The sequence below is a fragment of the Aotus nancymaae genome, unplaced genomic scaffold (assembly GCF_030222135.1).
Source record: "Aotus nancymaae isolate 86718 unplaced genomic scaffold, 86718_ANA_hifiasm-v0.15.2.pri h1tg000016l, whole genome shotgun sequence".
Lineage (NCBI taxonomy): Eukaryota > Metazoa > Chordata > Mammalia > Primates > Aotidae > Aotus > Aotus nancymaae.
In genome coordinates this window covers 49,863,954-49,891,737 of record NW_026988428.1, presented here as the reverse complement: position 1 = coordinate 49,891,737, position 27,784 = coordinate 49,863,954, and the positions used below count along the sequence as shown (strand labels likewise).

General features: G+C 42.2%; 1 protein-coding gene across 12 annotated transcripts in view; it reads left to right on the top strand.

Annotated features, from left to right (window-relative positions):
• Positions 1-27,784, top strand: part of GRIP1 (glutamate receptor interacting protein 1) — a 710,594-nt gene that overhangs the window by 671,748 nt on the left and 11,062 nt on the right. For 6 of the 12 annotated variants that reach the window (XM_064377312.1, XM_021670222.2, XM_021670221.2 and 3 more), the window contains 4 exons: positions 8,666-8,822; positions 10,437-10,548; positions 10,662-10,706; positions 15,771-16,004. In XM_064377312.1, coding sequence (XP_064233382.1) covers positions 8,666-8,822; positions 10,437-10,548; positions 10,662-10,706; positions 15,771-16,004 — 548 coding nt within the window. The remainder of the gene's footprint in view (positions 1-8,665; positions 8,823-10,436; positions 10,549-10,661; positions 10,707-15,770; positions 16,005-27,784) is intronic. The other 6 variants (XM_064377313.1, XM_064377311.1, XM_021670223.2 and 3 more) reach the window with 1 other exon arrangement.

Here is a 27,784-nt window from a genome sequence, read left to right as displayed (position 1 = left end):
TCCAGCCTGGGCAATAGAACAAGACTATGTCTGAAAAAAATAAAAACAAAATTTAAAGCAAGGCATAGAACCATACTTTTATTTTTCCTATTCAGTGTTATGTTGTGAGATACAGCTTATCTTTCCAACCTGTCCCTCCAGCCTCTCAGCAGGCTCTCTGCCTTGTCCCAGGAAGCTCCTGCACCTTCTCTCTGTTCCCATTAAGGCTGTAATAGTTGCTTCGTTCCCAGGAAGCTGATGTGCCTCCATAATGTACATCTTCCTCCTGGGGCTGGAAATGATGTCTTTGCAGCCACATTCCTTACTGTTCTCTGCTTCTTCTCTAAAATGTCAAGCTTGCCCCACTCATTCCTTCAACCAGTATGTAATGACTGGCTCAATATCAGGCCCATAGACCATGTGGGTACACTGTGAGGCAAAGGAGACATGATCTCTGCTCCCGAAGAGGTTGCCTAGCTGAAGGGCCAGTCAGTTGACAGGTAAACAAACAGTGGCCCTATCAGTTCACTAGTGAAAAGGGAAATAGAATGGAATAAGAAACACTGGTGGGGGAAGAAGGGATGTGTTTAAGGAAGTCCCACAAGGGGCTGACCCTCAATTCCACTGTGTAGCTCTAGCATGCTGACTTCTTCCAGTTGGCATCAGGGTTAGCAGGAGAGCCATGCGCTGGAGTACCCTGACTCCCCAGCCCCTTCTCCACCCCCAGTCTCAAGCCAGAGAGCTACAAGCAGGAATCCCAGTGCAGCTGTAAATCATGGCCATCAAGGAAGTCTGTGGAGAAGAGACTGGGGGCGGTGGTGCTGAGGAGGGCCAGGCTCAGCACGGGACCACCTGACGACAGCTCCAGCCAGTCCATGCTGTCCAGGTGGCCATCAGCCAGGTCCAGGCCCATGCTGCTGCTGGGCTCAGGGGCAGAGTGCAATTCTGAGGTGTCCATGGGTGACAGGGGGTGGTCCAGGATGGCAGTGCTTCTCAGCATCTGGCTATGGAGGTCATCAGTGTGGTCATCATCTTTCGCTCCCCATTGTCTTACATTGTCTTACCCTTTAGATTTCTCATGCCCTTCTGCCTTATCAAACTCTTAGGCATTTGGCCTCCTTGCATCTTATTTATTCTTCCTTCAACTCTGAGAAAACCCTGTGACTGCTTTACTTGGACTTAACAAAGGTCAATACGAGAGGAGACTGGCAAATTGGTGGTGATACATAGACTGCCATTCTCATGGGCTGAGTAGCTCTTGTGCTGTCTGTAACTTTTGACTCTCAACTCAGATAGTTAACATTTCTATCTTCTTTTTCTCCCTTTTGAGGTCATTTTGATTATTTGTACTCTTTTAGAAAACAAAGTTATTTCAACCAGATGTCAAATGTATTTTCATATAATTAAGTAATCTCTTATTTAACTCTTTTATATTTTCTCAGTTTCTGTATTATATCCATAATATTGTTCCTTAATTGGTATATCTGTGGCTCTGTTATTTTCCCCATGATTCCCCATGATTCAATTAGTAACAGTTTGTTTGATTTCTTTGTTTGGTTTTTATTTTTCCCCAGACAACTGACTCTTGCATTTATTTATTAGTCATACTCTGGGGTTTTTTTCCCCACATAAAATTTTACTTTTAATTTGATTAACTCTTTCATTCAGTTCCTTTTAAATGTTATTCCTTTTATGATTTAAATTGGATGCACAATTTATTTATTTTCATTGTTTTATAAGGATATATTCCTTCTTTGTGTTTTCATAAGGATGGTAACTGATAAAGGACAGCAATGTGCAGTCAGAGTCCAACTTCAATGTCATTAAAAAATACAAATACTACATACAGAGGATAGCACAGTGTAGAAAACTCAACAGTATCCTCCTCTACTCATTGGCGGGGTTTCATTTTTCTCTTCCATTTCGTTTCTCATCTCTACAAGCTCATGTTTCATCATCATCTTGCCTTGCCCAGTTTCCCCTGAGCTCTTATATTTCTGCTTTGATCTCTTGTTTTATAGAGGTGATGGCTTTGCTGTGTAATTTTTAAACTTCGTGATTATTTCTATTTGGTCATGTTTATCATTTGCTCTGAAGCAGGCTTTTTCTCATGAGTATTCTTCATCAGCTATTGCTTTGTTTTTCTATGCCTTTACTCTCATTTCTCTGATATTTACTTGGTATATGTGTTATGCCAATTCCTTTTCAATCACTACTCGCCACTGAATAAAATGAGTTCTTCCTGAACTGAAAGTTGCTAGAGGTTCTAAGAAGAGCCCAGGTTGTGTTCCAAGCTACCAAACTTACCCCAGTTCCAGCATGGTACGTGTGAGTGAGTTCTTTCCCAGCTACCAGAGACCAGCAACAGCAGTCTGTTCACGAGGCGGAATTCCTCTCTGCTACCCTGCCTCATTGAGCAATTGCTCCCTTCAGTCTGTGGCATGTGTTCTCTTTCCCTGACTTTACATTGATGCCAAATAGGGTCACGGGTACTTCCTGCCACCAGCCATGCAGTGCATTCTGGTGTTCCAAACAAAGCATTGGAGTTTTGCCTCATGCCACGGCCCCTGCTTTGGTAGACTGGGTTGTCTACCAAAGAGTAGTTTGGTATTTCTGGCCATAGCTGTCTTGTCTCCACTCCTTACCACCATCATCCCCTTCCCATTTCACTTCCATTGAATTGATATATTATTTATTTTCTTATGTATTATGGTTTGAGATTACACAAACATTCTAGTTCTGATGAAGATGGAGGTTGCATTCTGTCATTTGTCATCACTTTTTGTCTTGAGGTACTTTCTGAGAGAAGAGAGAACTGTCTTTACATTGACATTTTAAGACCACAGCCTCATCTAAATACTTTGAATATTTCTCGGCAAGATCGATTACAAATACTTACACAAACATATGATTTGATTTTCTCATCCTTCACAAAACTGGATCTTTAGGAGGGAAATTTGGCAGGGAATTATCTGGCTCACTTTCCTGTACTAAAATTGGTTTCCAAGAATGAAAGTAATAGCAAAAGCTACAGTCCCAAAATAGTGGAGATGAAAATTGAATTCTAAACTTTATGAATATGAACCAACACTGATTAGTTCACTTTTCTAAATTAATGCTGAGTGTGAATTAAAAGCTACAAATATTAATCTGCATTAGTACAGAAAACCAAATATTACAAGGTTGGAATGTCAGAATTTTACAAATATCCAAGGCATAATTACTCTAAAAATAAAAATCATCCTATCAAGATTCCATCTACTTTCAGAAGTACCTACTTTCCTGTTTTCCATTTGTGCAAATAAAAACTTATTTTTTATGAAGACCTGTTTGCCATCATGTAAACAAATAAAACTAAACATTAATATCAGTGAAAGGAATCTGGACTAAATTTTACACCTCACATTATGATACAACGTGTAAGACCACATATGGAAATCCAGATGCAAAAGAAATAAAGATGGGAAAAGAAAAAGTTGCCAATTCTAAACCAAAGGAGGCCAGGCACTCTGGCTCACACCTGTAATCCCAGCACTTTGGGAGGCCTAGGCAGGCAATCAGTAGGAGTTCAAGACCAGCCCGGCCAACATGGTGAAACCCTGTCTCTACTAAAAATACAAAAATTAGCCTGGCATGGTAGTGTGTGCTTATACTCCTAGCTACTTGGGAAGCTAAGGAAGGAGAATTGCTTGAACCTTAGAGGCAGAGGTTACAGTGAGCCAAGGTCATGCCACTGCACTCCAGCCTGGGCAACAGAGTGAGACTCTGTCTCAAAATAAATAAATAAATAATAATTAATATGTGAATTAACCCCTTCATCAGTTCCAAATCCATTGAGAAATAGAAATGAGAGTCAGCTATGGATTAAAATATCAGCATTTCATTTTATTTTTTGCTAGAAAAAGCTGGATTGGTCCTGCAGTCAGAATCAGGATAATTATTTTCCTACCCTCAATCCAAGCCTAGACATTGAAATTCAAATGAGACATAAGTCAGATCTACAGAGCAAACCATACCTGAACTGATTACCAGTCAGTGCATTTAGATTCAGCTGAAGAGAACTGAAAACTCTAACAATACCTTGACTTAAATTATAAAGAAGCAGGTACTTCGAGCTGGTATGTAACTCCACAGTGTCATCAGAGGCCCATGCTTCTAAATATTTCTGCTCTATTATGCTTAGCACTTGACTTCCATCCTTAAGGTCACCTCATAGTCCAAGACAGTTACTGGGGCTCCAGCAATTTCATTTGCCTTCCAGACAGCTGTAACAGAGGTTGTAAGGAGCCTTCTGAGAAATCCCCTTAGCCATGTCATTGGCCAGAACATTTCACAAAGTTGCATCTAGCTTTGAGAGATGCTAAGAAGTGCAGTTTTAGTCTGAGCAATAATTTGCTCACCCTGAAACTGGCATTCTAGTACTAAGGATGAAGAGGAGAATGTTCTGATGAGCAATTGGTAGTCTGCCATAGTTATCTAACTGTCCAGTCGTGCCCTTCCTTGCCTCCATCAAGCTCAGAGAGCCCCAAGACTGTGACCCAGGCTTGTTGACCACACAGCACAGCAGCAGTGGGAGAGGAATGGTCTGGAGAAAGCCGGCAAGGGGCTGAATGACATGCCCAGTGTTCTTTTCCAAAACTCACCAGTTAGGTAAATCACATTCCTCCTATGGGGAGGGATAAGTACACATGGTAAGAGGGCCCAGAATATTCGTGGAATACTTTTCCCTCCTTAGGAGCAAAACAGAGACCCATAATAGAATCGAGGTCCTGTTTACCCTGACTGCACCTTTACCAGGCTCCCTTCTGCTTAGCCAACACATTTTTTGTTGTTTTTGAGACAGAGTCTCGCTCTGTCACCCCGGCTGGAGTGCAGTGGCATGACCTTGGCTCCCTGCAACCTCTGCCTCTCGGGTTCAAGAGATTCTCCTGCCTCAGCCTCCAGAGTAGCTGGGACAACAGGCATGCATCACAACACCCAGGTAATTTTTGTACTTTTAGTAGAGACAGGGTTTCGCCATGTTGGCCAGGCTTGTCTCTTACTCCTGGCCTCAAGTGGTTCACCTGCCACAGGCTCCCGAAGTTCTGGGATTATAGGCATGAGCCACCGTGCCCACCATGCACTGTCTTACCCAACAGTTCCAACTAGTAAATACTGACTTGTTATCTAATTCCAAGCTTACATGTCATTTTTCCTTTGGCACCCTTCATGACCCATGTTCCAGTCCCCAAACCAGTCTCTGTCCTTCCATACAAGTGTACTTAGACTAAAAGGATGACACTCTTACATGCTACTAGAACTCGCTTTCTATGCCTCTTTCTTCTCCCATACATATACCAAACAATGCAGTTTTTGAGGACAGGAATCAGTTTTATTTTGTCTTTGCATTTTAGTTTCTGATGTATAGTATCTGATGCTTAAACGACACCCAAATGTTTACTGCCTTAATAATGCTGAGACTTAGCTCTTTTCCTTGTCTCCCTGCTTTAAAGATAAGGAAACTGAGATCTTGAGAGGTTGAAGGGCTTAGTAAACAGTAACAATGGGCATCTGTGTGCATTAAAACCTCGTTGTGTTCTAGAAACTTTCATAAGGTGTGCATTCATTCTTAATTCTGTCAACCTGGTAAAGTACCTGTTGTTATCCCCAGTTTACACTGAGATTAATTTGCAGGGCTGTGAAGTGAGAAAGTGGCTGAGCTAGGATTTGAACCTTGGTCTTTTTTTACTTGACTTTTATTAAGTTTTATTTATTTATTTATTTTTGAGACAGGGTCTTGCTATGTTGCTCAGACTGGTCTTGAACTCCTAGGCTCAAGGGATCCTCTTATCTCAGCCTCTCAAGTAGCTGGTATTACAGGCATGCATAACCATGCCCAGTCACTTTTCCTTTTTTGAGACAGGATCCAACTTTGTCACCCAGGCTGGAGTGCAGTTGCGCAATCTTGGCTCACTGCAGCTTCAACAACCAGACTTAAGCAATCCTCCTACCTCAGCCTCCCAAGTAGCTGGCATGCACCATCATGCCCACCTAATTTGAGGGGGATTCTGGGGTGTCTTTTTTTTTTGTAGAGTCGGCTGATTGCCCAGGCCGATCTTGAACTCCTAAGCTCAAGCGATCTGCCTGCCTCAGCCTCCCAAAGTACTAGGCGTGAGCCACTGTGCCTGGTCAACTTTTCTTCCTTTAATATCTAGGTCAGCATAGCATGGACTAAGAAAGAGCTGAGATCAGCTTTTCTGACTTTACACCTCATCCAAAGAGATTTGAATCCTATCCCCTTTCTTTCTCTGCTTTGTTGCAATGCAACAATCATTTAATAGTGCTTATTAAGACAAGGCATTCTTATTAGTGATACACATGCCTTTCAGGGTTAGCAGTTGCCTACTGATGGTGGTGCACATCTGCTCAAGCCCCTTCTTGTGCTCTTGCCTAAGTCTCCAAGAACTACTTATACAAACAAGTTGGAAAGCAAGTCAATCTACAACGTTGAAATTTCACCAGGGAACTCAGTGGTCATCCGGGTTGATGCTTATCAGAAAAGGATACTCCAGGAGGGCCCATCAATTAGCATTTGACCTTTAGAAAGGTTGAAGGTTGAAACCAGTTAAGGAAAGTAAAGTACAGACTTCTCCAAACTCGTATTATAAAAACTGAAACTCCATGTATTTGGGGTTGGTTTGGTTGGTTCGGAAGGAGAAAATGGTTAGTCCATCAGAGCCAGCCAGGCTGGAATTCACTGCTACTTAGTCCCCCTTCAAAAGAAGACACACACGTGTTTTCTTAAGTCAACACTTCTGACAGAAAACTTCATTCATCACACAAGACTTCTTCCCAGATGGCTAACCACACTTCCACAGTTATCTGGGAAACAGAGAGAGAATGAGACATTGAACTGTAATTATTTCCTCTGCTCCAGGATTATCTAATCCTTGGTATCCTAAAATAGAAGGTTCCTAGAGTATTTCCATTATGTGGTGGTATGCATTGCCCTGGGTTCTTGAGATCAAATCCTTTTGATCAGAGAGTATTATCCTTCAGACATCCTGCTTTCCTTGGGCTTTAAACTAGGAGCAAAAATGGCATTAGAGGCTCCAAAAACAGGTGGAGAGAACGTAAATGGGGAAGAGGAAGCAGGGAGATCATGGAGACAGAATCATCTTACACGATCAGGCCATTTAACTGTACCTGAAAATGCGGGTCCAGGTCTGTTTGCTTATTAAATGATTTAAGCACAGTAAGAAACCCATATCATATTGCAACCCAGTGCATTCATGTAAATACACATGCACACACATGTCACAACCTGAAGTAGTGGATGAAGGAGTACGTGATGATTAGAGCACAAGTTATGGAGTCAGACCTACAGTCAAGCCCCCGCTCTCCCACTTGAACCGCTAAAATAATTTTCAAGAACTTTATACCCCATCACCTGCTAAAAGTTGTTGTCTAAATATTTTTCTCACAAAATGTAAATACTTGCAAAGAGTATAATTTCAAGTTTGTTGTAAATATGCTTTAAAAATATTTCTGTCAAAATCTTGGAACTACAGCTTCAAGATTGTATAATGGACACTTCAATTTGTGGGAAGTGTCCATTATACAACCTAATTGCCGAAGCCATTCCTCACTCTCTCACCCGTTAGGTTAATCAGATGTAACTTCCTAGCAGAAAAAAAGTCAGCATTTTGCAATTCAAATAAAACACAGCAGGCTTCTTATCCCTGACATCCATTGCCCTTCTGAATTCTCTGAGACAGAGTGATAGATGGATGAGAGAGAGGGGTGAAAGCCTTGCCGTGAGTTTGTGCCTGGTTGAAATAAAGCCTTGCTCCCAACAGACCTCATCATAGAAACAAGGCTTTCCCAAAGTATCCCTTGATTTGGCAGTTGGGAGTTTATATCCCAGGGCCCAAGCACTTTCAAAGCTTTGAAATGGGGCCGGCCCAATGGCTCACGCCTATAATCACGGCACTCTAGAAGCTCAAGGAAGGTGGATTACCTGAGGTCAGGAGTTCGAGACCACCCTGGCCAACATGGCGAAACCCTTTCTCTACTAAAAATACACAAATTAGCTGGGTGTGGTGGTGCATGCTTGTAATCCTAACTACTTGGGAGGCTGAGGCAGGAGAATCATTTGAACCCATGAGGTGGAAGTTGTGGTGAGCTGAGGTCGCACCATTGCACCCCAGCCTGGGCGACAGAGCAAGACTCCATCTCAAATAGATTTGAAATGGATGAGAAATATGTCTTTCATTTGTAAAGTGGCAGGAGGACAGTTGTGAAAGAGGAAGTGAGAAGGGAGAACTAACTGGCAGGTCTCAGCTAAGCCAGTTTTGGGAAGAATTGCGTCTAGAACTTGAGGATCTGAAAACCGATTCTCCTAAAATTATGACTTGAACTCTCAAGAAAGTTTGCAAGTAGCCTTTGGTACTTAAAACCACTGTTCTAAGCCTTCAGTGTCCTCATCTATAAAATGCAAATAATAATAATAGTACCTACCTCCAAACATGGCTCTGAAGAAGAAAGGTGATACAAATGAAGTCCTTGGTGCACAATAAGCACTCTGTGTTCACTACTGTTATTATCAGTGCTGTTGCTATTCCAGTCCTCTACTGGTTAACGATGTCATTTCTCAATGAACTAAGTCATCCTTGGGCCCAGTGCTAACACCTTGTTTATGTTTTAGGCACTAGTTTTCAGGCCTCAGGATACAATTTCAACACGTATGACTGGAGGAGTCCAAAACAAAGAGGCAGCTTGTCCCCGGTAACTAAGCCTCGAAGCCAGACTTACCCAGATGTGGGGCTCAGTAATGAAGACTGGGACCGGTCCACAGCCAGTGGGTAAGATTTTCAACCAATGCTGCCTCATCCAAGACAACTTCATGGTCATGTGAGCAAGCGTTGAACTTCTGTACTTCCAGTGGCACATATTGTTAGTATGGGTTTCTTAAAGCCACCATAATCATCCATGCTGGCCACATGGCAGGATTCTAAAAGCTGCCTGACCAGTGGCAGCCTGGGCACCACCACAGCACAACAGGGCAAGGGCTCGGTTTCCCCTAACAAAAATGGTAGTAGCACCTGGGGAAAAGCTGCTTCTATAAACTGTGTACTCCCTTATGACAAGTAGGTCCTTCCCCTTTAGTTTATTTTATTATTTTTTGAGACAGAGTCTCACTCTGCTGCCCAGGCTGGAGTGCAATGGCATGATCTCGGCTCACTGCAACCTCCACCTCCCAGGTTCTAGTGATTCTCATATCTCAGCTTCCTGAGTAGCGGGGATTAAAGATATGTGCCACCACACCTGTCTAATTTTTGTTTTTTCATTTTATTTATTATTATTATTTGAGATGAAGTATCGCTCTGTTGCCCAGGCTAGGGTACAATGGCATGATCTTGGCTCACTGTAACCCCCGCCTCCCGAGTTCAAGCGATTCTCCTGCCTCAGCCTCCCAAGTAGCTGGGATTACAGGCATGCACTACCATACCTGGCTAATTTTTGTATTTTTAGTAGAGGTGGGGTTTCACATTGGCCAGGCTGATCTCGAACTCTTGACCTCATGATCCGCCCACCTTGGCCTCCCAAAGTGCTGGGGTTGCAGGCATAAGCCACCTCACCAGGCCTTTTTTTTTTTGAGACAGGGTCTCACTCTGTCACCCAAGCTAGAGTTCAGTGGTGTGATCTCAGCTCACTGCCACCCGTGCTTCCCAGGTTCAAGTGATTCTCCCCCCTTACCGTCCCTGCCCCCAATAGCTGGGATTACAGGTGCCTGCCACCACACCTGGCTAATTTTTGTATTTTTAATAGAGATGGGGGTTTTACCATGTTGGCCAGGCTGGTCTCAAACTCCCCTCTTCAAGTTGTCTGCCCACCTAGGCCTCCCAAAGTGCTAGGATTACAGGCATGAGCCACCCCATCTGACTCCTTTCTTTTAAAAGTTAGTTTCACATTAAGTTACATTTTTTTTAAACATACATCATGGATCTATCTTTTCAGCAAAATATATTTTACCATTTTGTTTATTACCGAAACGTTTTAAGGAAATTTATAAAAAGTGATAGCATTTGGTTTATTTGTAAGTGGGGAAAAAACATGTTTCCCTCTTCGAGAAAAATTTGGTTTCTCTTTCCTTGCAGATATAGCAGCTGAAATACATTCTTGACGTTCCATCCCATTTCAATAGGGCCATGTGGCTACAGCCTATTTAGCAGCAGCCACAAATAGTCTGAAATCCAGTAGTAAGACCGTGGGCCATCCTTTCCATCTTCACAACACTACATTTCCTAAAGCGTCCCTCTGCTGAAGCTCATGTACTTGGAGGACACAGGTGGAAGACAGCCAGATCCAAAATGACTCTCTTTCTATATTTTGTGTGAGGTGAAGGAGAGAGATTCTGGATACCATACATACATGTCTAGCAAGTTCCTAAGCTGGCCTGTGTTTCTTGACAACAGTTTTGCAGGGGCTGCCGATAGTGCAGAGACAGAACAAGAGGAGAACTTCTGGTCTCAAGCGCTGGAAGATTTGGAAACCTGCGGACAGTCAGGAATTCTGAGAGAACTGGAGGTAGCCTTGGTCCTGCTACTTACTTTTATTGTTTCTACATTCATTTTTTTCGGTCCTTTTAAGTTTGCATTTCTCACACCAGTTCATTTAAAAGCTTTAACCCCTTTCCACAGGAGAAAGCTGACAGGCGTGTGTCTTTGAGAAACATGACTCTCTTGGTAGCTACCCTTTATGTTTATATTTTTGCTTGTGAAGCTGCCTTCCCTACCCCCTTGCCTTCTGGACAGCAATTTGATTTTATACAATGCAGTCAAAAGTATTTATTTCCCCATCTCCACCCCTCAAGCTTACTGACTTGTGGCTTCTGCCATTGCTCCCTGCTAACCCTGACTGTCTCTGTTTCCCACCAATTCGCTAAAAAGCGAGCTAAGTCTCCCAGCAGTGGCACATCCCATTCTCTTAGTTGCTTTAGAAAGGTTTATTTGGCATGTTTTCATTTGTACCTGGTACAGAAATTAATTTGATCGTTAAGAGGAACATAAAAGGAAATTCTGTTTTACTTTGTTTTGTCCTTAAAGTACATGACAATGCAGCTGCTGAAAAAGGCCAGTCTACTTGATAAGCAGCAAAAATATTACATAGTACTTTGCTGTTAACTGAAAATCCTGATTCCATCCATGTTAACTGAGTGTAAATTCAAGGAAGAATGAGATGGAGTGTAATAGCTGAACTCCTGGTGAGTTCTTTAATCAAAGCCATGAATTTGCTGATGGTATTCACACTTTAGTCTGGGGAGTCCTAGACTATTTCCTTTTATGTTCTTTTAAATTTTCCGAGCTGTAAAAAATAAAGTGGCAAAAGTCTCATTTTTATTTTGATGCCATATGAGGTTCCCAAGTCACCATAAGGAATGTGAATGGCATAATGGGGTGAAACTCTTGCAATTCTAAAATGATTATTCATCTTTATATTATTTTGCTTCTCAATTGCATGTGTGGATATTTTATGTGATTCTAATGTTTGTGAATCTGCAGAGAATTATCAAGAAAAATATTAGTTTGAACTTGTAAACATCATAGTATTACCTGGCATGAATTGCAGCTTCAAAGCATAATTAAAGGTCCTGGACATGGATAATCCTATAAAATCTAAATGAAGTAAGATGTTGCAATGATTCCTTTTTATACAACTTTCAAAAAGAGCAGAATGCTTAAGTATCAGCTGGCTTATTTAAACCTGTACCACCTTCTGCATGTAGAATGATGAGGTAAAGTGGCCCAAACTGAATAACGAGCACAATTCACAATTCTTGAACATAGCTCTGCTTTTGAGAGCATGTTTTGGCTCATCCAGCTTTTTCATTGTGCAATTTAATACTTCTCTTTTGAAGAAAAAGCTATTCTTCTAACAGCTTATTTTACATTAGGCAAAAAGAAAATGTTGTAAAAGTAATACAATGAAGTTCCGTTTTCACCCAGAAATTGAGTTATCTGATGAAAACAACATCCATCAGCAAGAGTAGAAGTTATGTTGCCACAGCCTGTGAGTTTGCTCTAACGTAGCTCCAGACAGGTGTGGCCCTTGACATTATTATGCAGAAAGCAAATGAGTTGAATTTATAAGCCAAAGGGAAATTAAATCCTCAACTAGGATGAATGATTGGCAAAGTCATAAGAGTCATATTTACACTTTTATCACAAAGAATATTCATTTATTGACTTAAGTGAATTCCATTCCCTTGATTGGAAATGCTATTATACAAAAATATTGGAGCTAGATTCCTGCCTATTAAATTAACATCCAGCATTAAAAGTTAAAGCACACTATAATACTAATAAATGAGATGGTTAGCTAAGATGAAAGATGATTACAATTGAAATGCAAATGAAAATTAATTTACTAATCATTTTCCCTATTGCTAGTAATAATTTAGATTCAACTTAACACTGAAAAAATGTATAGCTTTAACAAAGGAGAAAAATTTGAATGAGTCTTGGACAAGTTTTTAACCTCTCTTATCAGGTATTTCTTCTATAAAATATGGGAATTATAATGAGCTAGTAATTATGTGGCACTTAAGTGTTCAATAAAGTATTCGATAAAAGTTAACTATTAGTATTTTTACCCTTTCTTGATTAATGAACACTGCTTTAACTATTTTTTGTTTAGCATAATATAGGAAGAAGATTTAAATGTCAGATAGAGAACTCTAGGTTGCCTTAGGGATAATATACAGTTATGAATTGTGGCAAATGAAAACAGGTAATACATACTCTTGAGACCAAAGCAAATCTTAGGTAATTAAAAATAGTTTTTTAGCTTTTTATTTTCGTTTTTATGTTTGTGTTTTAGCTTTCATGTTCCTCCTTAGATGCTACCTAAAGTTCATTTTAAACAAATCAAACTTATTGCTGTACATTCACCTACTTACTTGAAGATGTGAACCAAAGGATTAAGGATAGCATCTCATTTCTTCCATGAGAACCTTTTCTAAATCAATTTGTAATTTCTTCTATGGCAGCTAAGACTCATCAAAGCAAAACTGTGGTCTCCCAGATGTAGTGATTAAGTGTTTTACTTCCAATATGTGTCCCGTCATTCTCATGAAAAATGAATATTTAAAAATGGGTGTCAACAAAGCAAACTAGTCTAAGTAGGTAAAAATAATAAGTGGATGGTCACCATGGCAAGAAAACAACTGAGTGCTCTCAGTTACACTAGATTAAACATAGAAATGGGCCAGGCACAGTGGCTCACGCCTGTAATCCTAGCACTTTGGGAAGCTGAGATGAGCAGATCACCTGAGGCCAGGAGTTCAAGACCAGCCAGTTTGAAACCAGCCTGGCCAACATGGTGAAATCTCATCTCCACTAAAAATACAAAAATTAGCTGGGCATGGTGACGGGTGCCTGTGATCCCAGTCACTTGGGAAGCTGAGGCAGGAGAATCACTTGAATCCAGGAGGCGGAGGTTGCAGTGAGCCGAGATCGAGCCACTGCACTCCAGCCTGATGACAGAGTGAGACTCTATCTCAAAAAAATAATAATAAAATAAACATAGAAATGATATACATGAGTAAGTGCCATAAAATAATGAATGTCCCATGACACCAATGAAGCCAGTAAAGAAAGATTTCAATCAACTTAAAAAGGGTATTTATCTGAAATAAACTGTAATATAGATAACTCACACTTGTTTTTAAATGCTAGGCATCTTTCTACCTACCAAAAAGGAAGTTTTATATGGTTCAACCTAATACTTGACTGAGAAACACCAAGCAGTGAAGAACAAGAGTTCTGGAGTCAGAGTGCTAGGGCTCCATGTTCAGGCTCTCGGGCAAGTTGCTTAACTTGTCCATGCATCTCATTTCTTAACTGAAATGAGGATGTATGGTAATTTTAATATCTACTGTATAGGGTTACTTACATATTAAATGATATTCTATATACAGTCTGTTTGGGACTTAGCATGTATTAATGTACAGTGATCAATAAGTCTTTTTACAGTTACAATTTTATATTTCAATATTATCAGTGAGATAACTGAGCTAGTCAAGATACTTGTTTCATTTCTTTTTCGACAGAGTTGTTAGGTACATCCGCGTGTGCCAACACTTGGCTGTTATTCAAAGATCTTCTTAGTAGTGTGTGTATAGCTGAACACCAGGTGAATTTGAGAATTATGAAATCTTAGAGACATGACAAATGGAAACTCTACTCAGTTTGCAGTATTCCCTCATGATCAATAATTTCATAAAGTGCACTCGGCTCATTTACTACCTATGTGACTTTAGGTGAGTCAGCCTCTTTGTGGCTCAGTTCCTCACCTATAAGTTGAGAGGAATGGCCAGGCATGGTGACTCACACCTGTAATCCCAGCACATTGGGAGGCCAAGTGGGGTGGATCACTTGAAGTCAGGAGTCTCAGACCAGCCTGGCCAACTTGGTGAAATCCCATCTCTACTAAGAATGCAAAAATTAGCCAAGCATGGTGCTACATACCTGTAGTCCCAGCTACTTGGGAGGCTGTGGCACAAGAATTGCTTGAACAAAGAAGGCAGAGGTTGCAGTGAGCCAAGATCGCGCCACTGCACCCCTGGGTGACAGTGTGAGGCTCTGTCTCAAAAAAGAAAATAAATAAATAAATACATAATAAATAGAAGTAACAATGCCTACTCCATAGAGTTGTTGTGAGGCTTAAATGAGTGACTACATTCAAAAGACTCAATAAGTTAAGCTTCCGTTACTTTTTTCATCAGTATTAATATAAACAACTAAATCTTATGATAGTCACATGGCAAATAGAACTTGTTTTCTGTCCCCATGGTTTCAGGCAGATTTACCAATGCTAGTTTACTTTTATATACCCTTATATCCAGGAGTACAGAGCTGGCTACAGGCATCTTTTCAGAATTTTAGCATTGTCCAACCATGAGAAATGAGTATCCACTACTTGATACTGGTTTCAAATCCTTTTTTTTTTTTCTGAGCCTCATTCATCTTTGGTATCAAATCTTGTCATTGCTTGTGAATTATTCAGGGAAGAACATATTTGAGACTGAACAAACTTCCCAATGCAGTGGTAACATCCAATCCAAGTCCTACTGCTTGTGAGCCAAAAGTCGAATATAATAACATAATAAATGATTATTTTTAGTTTATCTGAGGATCTTATATAAAGAGCATTTCTAAGAAACACGTATCTGTACCAAATAATATGGGGACTTAGCTGATCTACAAATTTTGGGGACAGGCCACTTGGCCAAAGGAAAGGCAATATACAATGCTAGACAGGAAACTTGGGAAGAAGCTCTTGCCCATTGTTAGCTGCAGTTGGACATAGAGGCAGCATTGCAAGTATAGACAGCCTGGTCCCCACTGAGAAGCTCTTAGTTCCTTTCTGCTAGATGTATTCCAGGTGGCCTCATGAATCCCATCTATTAGAGCCCACTCAGTGGAAAGTTAATGCTTAAAATATAGTTTACAGTACGCAAATGTTAGAGCATTTCAATTTCCCTCAAAACTGCCAGGGGTGGTATTTGATTAAATAAACTCAAGGCTTAAGTACTTAAATTGGATTTGAGATGTGCATCATAAATGTCACTTGCAAAGCATTTTCCAGACTTTCATAGTTCAATTAGTACATCCATTCTCCAGCCTTAGGTTATGCCCTGAAGAGACTGTATTTTGACCTTGCAGAAGGAGAATTGTATTTACTGTTGAACACCAAACCCTTTCCTTAGTCCATGGCTTAATTGTTTTTAAAAATTGTCAATGCCACAGGCAACAATCATGTCGGGGAGCACGATGAGTTTGAATCATGAGGCTCCAACACCTCGCAGTCAGCTGGGGCGACAGGCGAGCTTCCAGGAGCGCAGCAGCTCGCGGCCACACTACAGCCAAACAACTCGGAGCAACACCCTGCCCTCAGATGTGGGTAGGAAGTCAGTAACCCTGAGAAAAATGAAACAAGAAATAAAAGAGATCATGTCCCCAACTCCTGTGGAGCTGCATAAGGTGAGTAAGCTTTCTCTTCTTTCCCTAGGGTCAAATTTAGCAACCATTCTGCATAGCATGTATGCCTGGTCGTAAGGATGGCAATGGTAGCCTCCTATGGGCTCAGGAAAGCAAAGAAGCTTAAAGGCAGATCTTCAGAGACTTTGTTTTCAAAATACAATCCCTAGGAGGTTATCCTGGAAAGTAGGGAAAATTGGCTTTCAAGCAATGTATTTATCAAAAATGTATTTATCAGAAATGTATTTATGGTGGCCGGGTGTGGTAGCACACACCTGTAATCCCAGCACTTTGGGAGGCCAAGGCAGGTGGATCATTTGAGGTCAGGAGTTGGTCAGCCTGGCCAACATGATGAAACCCCATCTCTACTAAAAATACAAAAATTAGCCAGGCGTGATGGCAGGTGCCTATAATCCCAGTTACTTGGGAGGCTGAGGCAGGAGAATCACTTGAACCTGGGAGGCGGAGGTTGCAGTGAGCTGAGAATGCACCACTGCACTCCAGCCTCAGTGACAGAGCAAGACTCTATCTCAACAACAAAAAAAAAGTATAGCCAGAATCCTCTTACAAAAATGTGAGGCTTCAATATCACATGGAGCTTACATGAATTAGTCTATTATTCCAATCTCATTGGAAGGAGGAAAGGATTTTCTAAATGTCATACACTCGTAGTTTCATAAAAAAGGGGGTTCAGCTTCAATGTGGGGAGGTTTAGTCTTTCATTACAGACTTACAGTAGATGGTTATGTTGTTCAGTAGCCATGGAATTCTCTCTAAGATATGTTAGATGGTCTTGGGCCAGGACAGGGTAAGCCTTGGTTATGCTCTGTCTCTGACTGGGGTAGTTGCCTTACTTTGCTGCATGGAAGAAAACCCACTCTTGCACACAAAGCTGAATTCAAGATTTTCTGGCAGGATTAGTCAAGGCATATGTAGTAACAGTGTTTGCAGAACCCTGGGCCAAGGAGAGTAGTGGAAATCTAGTTTTCTTTTCTAGAGTTAGTGCTTTATTTTTTGTTAATATATAAGGATGTATAAAATGATAACAATCTCATGCCACCTTTCTTGAGAACCAAGACATTTTACGTGGTTAATAATCTATTTTGTGGTTATTAATCTTGTCTTCTGGATAAGATAACAAATAATCTACTGGACATTTGTTATCTTATCCAGAAGAGCAAATAAATGTCAGATTCAGAGGAGGTAATGTAGGCTAGCTACTTGCTTTTTTCCTCTAAAGACCTCAATTTCCCTAGCCACCTTGTAAAACCTAGCTATTTGTTTTGCAACTGACAAGGATATTGTGAAAGAAAGGATAATATGGGAAGCTGGATTCTGAACTTTGTTTTCCAATCCTGGGTTCATTCTTTCACCACTCACTCCTCCATTCATTTATTGCCTATCCTATGCATTTATTCACTCAAAGAATGTATTACAAATCCCCAGAGAGTAGAGTCTAGTGAGGAGACTGTCTGGGAAGCTGGGAAGATGATGGCATCAGTCCAATGACAGAGGCAAGCCTGGGCAGCCCTGGAGTCCAGAGGGTGGGCCCTAATCCACTGCAGAGGGACAGAAAAGGCTTCCTAGAAGTAGGTGTTGACTATGCAGAGGAAGTCAGAGGATGGGCGGGCATTCCAAGCACAGAAAAAAGCAAGTGCAAAGAGGTGTCGAAGATTGTGGTGTAGGCCAGGCATGGTGGCTCATGCCTATAATCCCAGCACTCTGAGAGGCCGAGGCAGGTGGATCACCTGAGGTTGGGAGTTCAAGATCAGCCTGACCAACATGGAGAAACCCCGTCTCTACTAAAAATGCAAAATTAGCCAGGCGTGGTGGCGCATGCCTGGAATCCCAGCTACTCGGAAGGCTGTGGCAGGAGAATCGCTTGAACCCAGAAGGCAGAGGTTGCAGTGAGCTGAGATCACGCCATTGCACTTCAGCCTGGGCCACAAAAGTGAAACTCCATCTCAAAAAAAAAAAAAAAGACTGTGATGCATTGGAGGGGATGCAAATATTCTAACATGACCAGAACCTAGAATTGGAAACTTGTGTGTTAGGAGGAATTACAGACTAAGAGAAAAAGCAAAGACATTTCTGACATGTTAGGATGATGACCCAGGTTTAGGACCCATGCCACAAGTTAGCTTGTTTATCTAGTCACCCTAAATTGATGTGTCTGATTGGTAAGTCACAAATCTTCATATACTAACTGACACACACCATTAGGCTGTAAGAAGTCCAGTGGTGATTAAACTGCAGAAGCCACATATTCAGTGCTAAGTCTGCTGTACCAAGAAGAGGGCTGGCACCTGCAGGTTCCCTTGGGTACCTGTGAACACAGCCTTCCCCTCTTCTGTACAGTTCTGTTCTCCAGAGAAGTCGGAGCCTGCCTGATAACTCTCCTTCTTTCACCCTCAAAGAGAATGCATATCAACACATACTGAGTGCCTAGCAAGTGCTATATACCTTTCATTCTCAGCCCTCAGTTACACAGGATAGACAAACAGCAAGTATAAAATAGAGTCATTTCTTCCTCTGGAGTGAAACAGTCACCTCAGAGGAAGATGATTATTGATAGCCCAGGAATACAAAAGACCTATCTTCTCATCCCTCCAGCACTGAAAGCATTTAGCAAAGATAATGGCAATGAATTGGATGTGCAAGTGTTGTTATAGCCGAAGTTTAAAGTGGCTCTGCTAAAAAAGAAAAAAAAAGATCTTGTTAAAAAGAAAAAAGTATTATCCACTTATTGGCAATATGAGTGGCCATGGATGGACTCGTTGGAACATTTATGTGGCAGTGTGTGAACTGTGAGACCCTAAAATCATAGACACTCATTGGCCAAATTGGCCTCATCAGCAGGATGCTTCTTTTTTCCTTCACTTCTGTCGTTTCCTCTAAATGGTGACAATATGTACATTTCTCATGGAGCTTCACTTTTTTCTGAATTGATCCCAAAAAAATAAGACCGTAAAAAATAAGTAGTGTCCTAGACATTGTAAGCCCCCTAAAATGACCTAGTTAAGTGAAGATGTAGTCGAGGTGCCAGTGGCCGGAAACTATGGAATTATTGGAGTGGTTTATGCTCACATCTTGGGTATCTGTTCCTTTTTAAGGAATCCACTTACTCTGATAGACCATCAGGATGTTTGTTAGTAGGCACACCCTCCTATTTGAAGTGCTAGAGAGGAGAAATGGTCATTACAAAAGCTACTTAGAGCAAAGACTGGCAATTGCGCGTGTATCTTGAATGTGGGTGTCTTTTGTACACCAAAAGACTACCTGATGTCATGAAAAGGCACAATGACTTGTTAAAGGAATGGAGCTATCCTCCCCTGAGGTGCTGCTATCCTGTATTAAACCTTTTGTGAACATTAGGAAAAGGTACTCTTTTGCAATGGTGGCATGGAGAAGGGATCTAGGAAATGAGAAAAACGCCTTCCTCAAGTTGAAGATAACCCAAGCCACAGTCCACAGCTGGTTTTCAATCCCCTGAGCCTCTTTGGTAGCCTTTTCCAAATGGACCTAGTGGATTCCCAAGGGGCTGAAAAGACCAGAGCGGAGAGGCTGGGAGAGATGAATAGCACACCAGGCTAAACATGCTTGGTGTTATTTTCCTGGTGCTATCTTTCTGGTGGCCGTTTGTCACATGGTTAGGCTGTATGCAGGAGAACAAGTAGTGGGCCTGTTCATATCTAGACCAGCACCTGCAAAACCTTATTATTTTCACTGTAAGTTGGATCAAGATAATATAAATGAATGGACAAGGATCTGTACTATTGCTGGCGGGAAAAATAGCTAAAAACACTCCAGCTTCTGCAGGTGGGTTACTAACATCATCTCCATACAGAAAGAATAACACATTGGCTCACCTTCCACTTTCTTGGGTCTCAACCTACTCTCCAGAGTTTGCCCCTCATTTTCTGTCCATTCCTTCCTGCCACTTCTCTTCCTCTAGACCTTTAAAGGTCCCCAGGTCAGAATCTAAATGGTTTTCACTCATCTCTCATCATCTGCTGCATCTGAGGCTCCCCTGGGGACTTGACAAGCCTTCCTTCAAGTTGTCCACATTCATTTCTGAAGCCAAAAAGCCAGTTGTCATGCCTGACACTGGAGAGCAAAGAAACACAGTCTTATGTCCTTTTTTGACTTTATAGACATGAGAGAGAAGTGGAGCCGGAGTGATTTGGAACTCAGTATGGGGATGGAGAAAACGATAAATGGGTCACAGGGAAGTGATCTTCATGTCCTTTTAGGCCACTCCTTCTCTCCAGCTTCCTCAGCTGGGATGCACAATCTGAAATATATTGGACCTCACAATTCACTACACATGTACACCTACACTCACATATACGAATGACTCCAAAAATTGACTACACAGTATACACTGACTTTTTTCTGCCTTTTCTTCAGTTTCTTTTCTAATGCTAATCTCACTAAGCTGATTTCAAGACTTATTACTAGGTTTCAACCAATAGTCTGAGGATTAAAGCCTTAGACAGTAGTTTGGGGTATGAACCCCTGATGACCCATGGGATGCTTGTTAAAATGAGGGTTCCGAAGCCCAACCCAGACTTACCGTATCAACATTTTCAGGGAGCGTAGAGAATCTACGCTTTGGCAAGAATCTACATTTTGGCAGCCTTTTCGGTGGATTCTTTTGCAGAATAGAGATTGAGAATCACTCCCTTAGGTTTTGCTAACGGGAGGTGAAATCATAGGCAACAGCTGGGTGGCAGGGTACAAAGGAAATGAGGCTGCTTCCAAGGCCCTGGAGCTTCTGCGTTTTATCTTTCCAGTGAATTCTGATTTGTACTGCAGCTTATTTCTCTCTCTCTGCAGATAAGGGACCTGTGATCTCAGCTACAATTCACTGATAACCCTTCTTTCCCTTCTGAAGTTTAAATATCCTTTGGTGTCCACTTAATCTGTTTCTGAAATGAGTTCTAGCCTCACTTCTTTGCACACCTTAAGGCAGAACGATTTTTTGTAGAGTGAAAAGTCCTCCACATGCAGAGCATTTGGACTTTTATTCATATTGAGGGTGGGCACAGTGGCTCACACTATAATCCCAGTACTTTGGGAGGCCAATGCAAGAGGATCACTTGAGCCCATGAGTTAGAGGCCAGCCTGGGTAATGTAGCAAGACCTTATCTCTACAAAAAATGAAAAAATTAGCCGGGCATAGTGGCTTGCTTCTGTAGTCTAAGCTACTCGGGAGGCTGAGGCAAGAGGATCACTTGAGCCTGGAAGGTCAAGGCTGCAGTGAGCTGTGATTGAGCCAGTGCACTCAAGCCTGGGTGACAGAGCAAGATTCCCTCTCTTAAAAAAAAAAATCATATTGACATTTCCTTTTGCTTTGTCATTCTTGCTTCTCAATAAAATTATACTTCTTAATTGTATGCAGCCATTTTTATTTTCTTACAGAGAGGCTTTTAAAATATTTTCCATCATCTGCTTTTATTTGTGGCTGCTGGTGGCATGACACTTGGACATTTCAGTCACTCACAAGTAAGCTCTTTATTTTTCACAGCTGCTTTTGCCACCATCAGCTTTCCCCCCGCTGCCAAGTTCAGTTTGCATTTTGAACATTTTTGAGTTTTCCGAGAGGGGAGCTTTGCTCTGCTTGATATGATAAAGTTGTTTTGCTCCTTAGAAGAAGTGTCATTTTCAATGTGTATAATACCAGCTTCTTTTGCAATATTCTCTCTGAACAGGCTCAGCCCTCAGAGGAAGTAGGAAATGGAAATATGTATCTTATCCTTGCACATGCCTATTTCTTCACAAAATATTTGGAGTCAGCTCTCAAGATCAAATGAGTCCTCATGCCAGACTTCAACTTTCTCCAAGTAGCTTAGTGTAGAATTGTGTACTGTGGAAATCACTAGAAGCTAAAAGCAACACATTGAATATATGAATTTTTTGTTTTTATCTATCACCCTTTGCTAGATCTGCTTCTCTTTCTTCAGGCAAGGAATGAGAAACTGGAGAGAAAACAGGCTTCCTAGTCAGGCTGACCTAGTCTGCTATGCATTAGCCATGCCACTTCCATGATCCTCAGTTTCCTCACTTACCAAAGAGGGAGCAGGGTCACTTGTTATCAGAAGAGGGAGACTTCACGAGATACCTTTTTTTTTCTGGTAAAGTCACCATCATTCCGTTTTGCCTCAGCCTTACAGGGTCAGAAACTCAGACGATGAGGCTTCCTCAGCATCCTAGACTTCAACAAGATCCAGACGGCTGCCAAAAGCCACCAGTGATAAGGCTGTATACCAGAATGAGAATCCCTTCCCAAAGAGAAGTGGATGTGTGTCTAGTGACCAGTCACTTCTCAGTATCAGCATATTCTCTCCCTATAGAACCAGGGACAGCAAACAGCATTGTCAGGGGAACACAGAATTGTGGAACAAGGGTTGGAGTTTGGCTTGTATGTTTTGAATAAATAATGACATCCAGCCCTGACCATCCTCAAAATGTATCATTTCCATTAGCTTCCCTTCTCTAGGATTCTCTTAAGACATGCATTTTAAATGTAAAAAGCATAATCTTTCTTTTTGTGGGGGAGGGGATGGAGTCCAACTCTGTTGCCCAGGCTGGAGTGTGGTGGCACACACCTGTGGTCCCAGCTGAGGAGGCTGAGGTGGGAGGATCACTTGAATGTGAGAGGTCAAGGCTGCAGTGAGCCATGATCTCACCACTGCACTCCTGCCTGGGCAACAGAGCGAGACCCTGTCTCAAAAAAAGAAAAAAAAGAGGGATAAGAAAACTTTATATATATATACATATACATATATATACACATACATATAAAGTTAGTGGGGTGTGTGTATATATATATATATGTATATGTGAGATATATATATGTATATATATGATGTGTGTGTGTATATATATGATATATATATCATATATATCATATATATATGTATCAGTCGGTTGGGGGAAAAAAATGGAATAAGATTTCTAAGCTGAAATCAAAGCTGCCCAACGACTTGTAGGGAAATAAAAGCAAAGCCTTTGAGGTTATCTTTTCTGAGGGGGAAAATAATTTGCATCTCTACCAGACAGAACTCAGTTTGCATCTTATCACTTTTCTACAAGTTGTCATCCACCCTTGCAGAGTCTGAGCTCTGAGCAAGAGAAACTGAGAACTGCCATTCCCTAGACTCAGACGCCCCTGCAGCAGGCTCGCTAGTGTCTAGTGTGCCTTACTTCTCAGGTTTGATCATTCATCTTATCGCTTCTGTCCTGGACCCATCACCACCTCTCTTCAGTTTCCCTTAAGTCTGATTCTGGCCTGGACCATTCATCCCTCCCTAACATCCTTACGCATCTCTGTTGTGATCAACTATATTTATTTCTAGCTTGTAAGTTTTTGTATTAGCTGTAGGATGTTCACTTACAAACAGTGCACTTTCTGAAGGCTACTCCATTTCCTTCATGTCCAGGTTTTTGCAGAACAGTCCTATCCACTATTGTTCTGCTATATGACTTGTCAGGCAGGGCTAAAGATTAAATTGAAGGCCGGGTGCGGTGGCTCACGCCTGTAATCCCAGCACCCTGGGAGGCTGAGGCGGGTGGATCACTTGAGGTCAAGAGTTCAAGACCAGCCTGACCAATATGGTGAAACCCCATCTCTACTAAAAATACAAAATTAGCTGGGCATGGTAGTAAATGCCTGTAATGCCAGCTACTCAGGAGGCTGAGGCAGGAGAATCACTTGAACCCAGGAGGTGAAGGTTGCAGTGAGCCAAGATCACACTATTGCAGTCCAGCCTAGGCAACAAGAGCAAAACTCCGTCTCAAAAAAAAAAAAAAGATTAAATTACTAACAGTCTAGCCCAGGGCATATCTCTCTTTCTCCTCTTTCTCTCAGATGGGGTACAGAGCTCTTTCCTTTCCCAGGCTCTTTGTAATGTGAGGCATCAGCAATCTCTACAGTGGGGAGATAAAATCAAGATGGTTAGCACTCAGTGCAGTGGGAGTTTGGTTAGTTGCAACTTGTCATCCTTCCTAAATGACAGTGCACCTGGCCTTTACTCCCACAGGCCCAGAGGACAGGTAGAGGGTGTGCCACCCATCCCGAGCTGCAGGAGGTTCCAGAGTCAAGGAGGCCCACATGGGCCTGAGAGGAATGGAGGTCAGTCTGTTGCAGAGGGAAATGGAAAGAGGTTAAAAGCTGGAGAAGGGCCAGGCCAGAGCCGATCTGGGAGCTAGAAAACAGGCTGAGTCAAGAGGGATGCTGTGACCGGGCAGCAGGCAGGCCTGAGCAAAGGCATTCACAACAGGGACTCCGCCGCAGCCGGCCAGCTTGGTGGTGGCTGGGATAAGTGCAAAGGATCAGCGACGGAGCTGGCAGTAACTAGAGGCCCAGCTGCTTGCAACTTGGTTTGATCTCCTGGAGAGTTTGGAGAATGATCTAGCTCTTTCGTCTTTGTTACTGTGTGAACTGATAGATGTGCGAAGGTGCTCTGGGTTGAATGAGAAAGGCAGCACCTAAATCTGCCACAGATCTTAAAAATTGTGCTACTTTTTTGGTTGGGACTCAGCTCCCCAAGGACCAAGGTAGCCCCTGGCTTGCTTATACTTAAAGCCAAAATCCCAGCTACTCATTCTCTCACTGTTGAGCCCTTGGTTTTTCCAGCCCTGGGTGCCACACTGTTACCAGAGTGCAGCAGGAGGTGGCGTTTGGAGCAGCTGTTCCTTTCTCTCCTTGGCCAAGGCGACCCTCCAGGCAGGAGGGCAGCAGCTGCCTTCTGACCCAATTCCTCTCAAAACCCCTGAGTTTCTAGCAGTATAAACTGAGATTGCTCCCTCTTGGGCTGCAAGCTTCCGGTTTGGAAGACTATATTCTATCTTTTTTTCTTCCAGCCCCATAGGTAGTATAGAATTGTCCTCAAAACTGACATTACTTAAATTGTCAGAGTTAAAGGAATGGGGCTACCACAGTGGTATCTGTCAAGAGTAAACCAAAGTATCTGGTGATTTAGGGGAAAACTCTCTTAGAAGTCGGTGTCAGTTTGGTCCTCAAGGACATTGGGACAAGGGAGTGAGCCATAGGGAGCTGTCAGAGCTTGAGGACTGCTTCTGGGATGGCTGTCACTTGCCATGACTTGCTCAAGATAGCAGATGCAATTGCCCTTAAAATCCAAGTGGGGAGAGTTGGCTCTGCAGCTAGAGCCTTTCACATGTGTCAAAATTGAAACATAAGCATTGGGTTTCTGATCTTGGCCCTTAGGACATCGTTCAAACATGTCAGCAGACTTGCTTAGAAATATAAAACAAGGCTGAGTATGAATCATGGTGAACCCACCGTGCCTCCTGTGAAAGCTTCTGTTCTCAGGAGGGTTAGGAGCAATTGCAGCACATGCTGACAAATAGTTAAAATTGAACTGAGCTTTGTAGAACTGTATCCTAGCCCTGAATGTTATGTTCCAAGGAGCTCATTGGCTGTTTTAGAACAGAAAAACCTTGCAACTGTGTTCATGGTCCAGCTTCCCCAGAGGCATCCTCTAGTCAGCACAAAAGACAGACCCTACAAGAAAAATCTTGCTTCACATGGGCTAGGGTAGAATGCAGAGCCAACTGACAGGATGGTGCACCGTAGGAGCATGGAGCACTTTATGCAGATGTTTTGGAAAGCCACAAAGGGCTCTGATGAGCAGAAACCCAGCAGACATGATAAATTGTTCATCTTTAGTTGGTTGGGCAATTGGAAATGAATAAAGGCTGCCTGACCAGCTAGGAGATTACATGTCAAAAAAAAATCGTGATTTGGTGGAAAGAACACAGCAAATGCGGTCAGATATTCTAGTGTTGAATCCTGGTGCTTCTGCATTCTAACTGGACAAGTCAGTGCATCAACTTTTTCAAGACTCAGTATCCTCATTCATGGAAAGGCAATGGTTTTGCTGCACAGAGGTGTTGGAAGATCAAAAGCAATCATATGTAAGAAAGTAACTAGATATGGGATTCATTTCCAAGGGGAGGGGGAAGTATGAGCTTAAACCTCAGAATCCTTAGAATTATTTTTGCACAGAAATAAATCCAAGGTAACCACTACCAATCTCCAGGTAAACAGGGCTACATGGCACAGATTTCTAGAAGCTTATCTTTTATGTAGTTTTAAAATAATTTTCTTTGTTAATTTGCCATTGCTAGGCTATTTCCAGGAGAACCACAGAGATGACTATTAAAATTCAGTATCCTTTAACCTTGGGAGATGTCTCTGGAGAAATAGATTACCTTTAGATTTAAACTATTTATTAGCCTCTCATCCTGAAGACTTAGCCATAAGCACATATGAGCTCTGAGGCTCAGAAAAACCAAGGCTCTTGGCCAATAACTGTGACCTTGGAGTTAATGAGCTATTCTGCTGATGCACTCTGGTTGGCATCTATCTCTAACGTTTTGGTTGGTGTACTACCATTGGTTGGTGTTGGCAGTTTTAGGTAATCCCAGCACTTTGGGAGGCTGAGAGGGCAGATCACAAGGTCAGGAGTTCAAGACCAGCCTGGGCAATATGGTGAAACCCCATCTCTACTAAAAATACAAAAATTAGCTGGGTGTGGTGGCAGGCACCTGTAGTACCAGCTACTCGGGAGGCTGAGGCAGGAGAATCAGTTGAACCCGGGAGGCAGAGGTTGCAGTGAAGTGAGCTGATATCACACCACTGCACTTCAGCCTGGGTGACAGAGCAAGACTCCATCTCAAAAAAAAACAAAAACAAAAAAACAGTAGCATCTCTTTCTTGTGCCCCATCTGGGTTCTAACCTGTGGTACAGTCACCCAAGAATCACAGGCCAGCAGAGTGATGGAGAACTTCACTATTATTCCAAGCCCATGCCACACGTTTCCTCAAATGCAAGGATTCTGGTTTACTATGTTAGAAAACATGCCTCAGATCTAAAACCAAAGTGAGTTTCCTGGTACCCATTGTAAGCTTAGGATTTAGCACCCTCACATGTGGGTGCACTTCAAGGATATGGCTAGGCCTGCAGAGCAGAAGCTGATGCACTTTCCTAACCAGCCATAGGCATAGAGCCTGCAGGACTGCACCCCCGTACCTAGTTGCAAGTGAAACGGAGATAGCAAGGACGATGCCCCACCCTCCAGGAATGGTGGTGATGGTCCCTGCCCCAGGTGTGTTACTTGCCATGTGAAGAAGACATGGCTAAGAACAAGGACAGAAAATGAGCAAAAGGGCAAGAGATTCCGCAGATAAAGCCAGAGTGGCACATAAGCAGGAATCTTGGGCAGAGAGATTTCACCCACTGGTCAACAGTCTGAAGAATGTCAGTCTATTACCAATCATAATAACTACTAGCCTCCTTCTCATTTTTTTCCTTTTCCCACTATTCCTCCTCTTCCTCCCTTTGAGAAAGCAGCATGGAGATAGAAGGAAAAGGACTAGAATAGGCCGGGCATGGTAGCTTACGCCTATAATCCCAGCACTTTAGGAGGCTATGGCAGGTAGATCATTTGAGGTCAGGAGTTCGAGACCACCTTAACCAACATGGCAAAACCCTGTCTCTACTAAAATTACAAAAATTAGCTGGGTGGTAGTGGCACGCACCTGTAATCCCAGGTACTCAAGAGGCTGAGGCAGGAGAATCGCTTGAGCCTGGGAGGCAGAGGTTGCAGTGAGCCGAGATCCCACCACTGCATTCCAGTCTGAGACCCTGTCTCAAAAAATGAAAAGAAAAAGGACTAAAATATAATATAAATAATATTTCCTCCAGTGAAGTCTCCTTAAAGGAATGGCTGATTCCAGATCAGGGATTTGA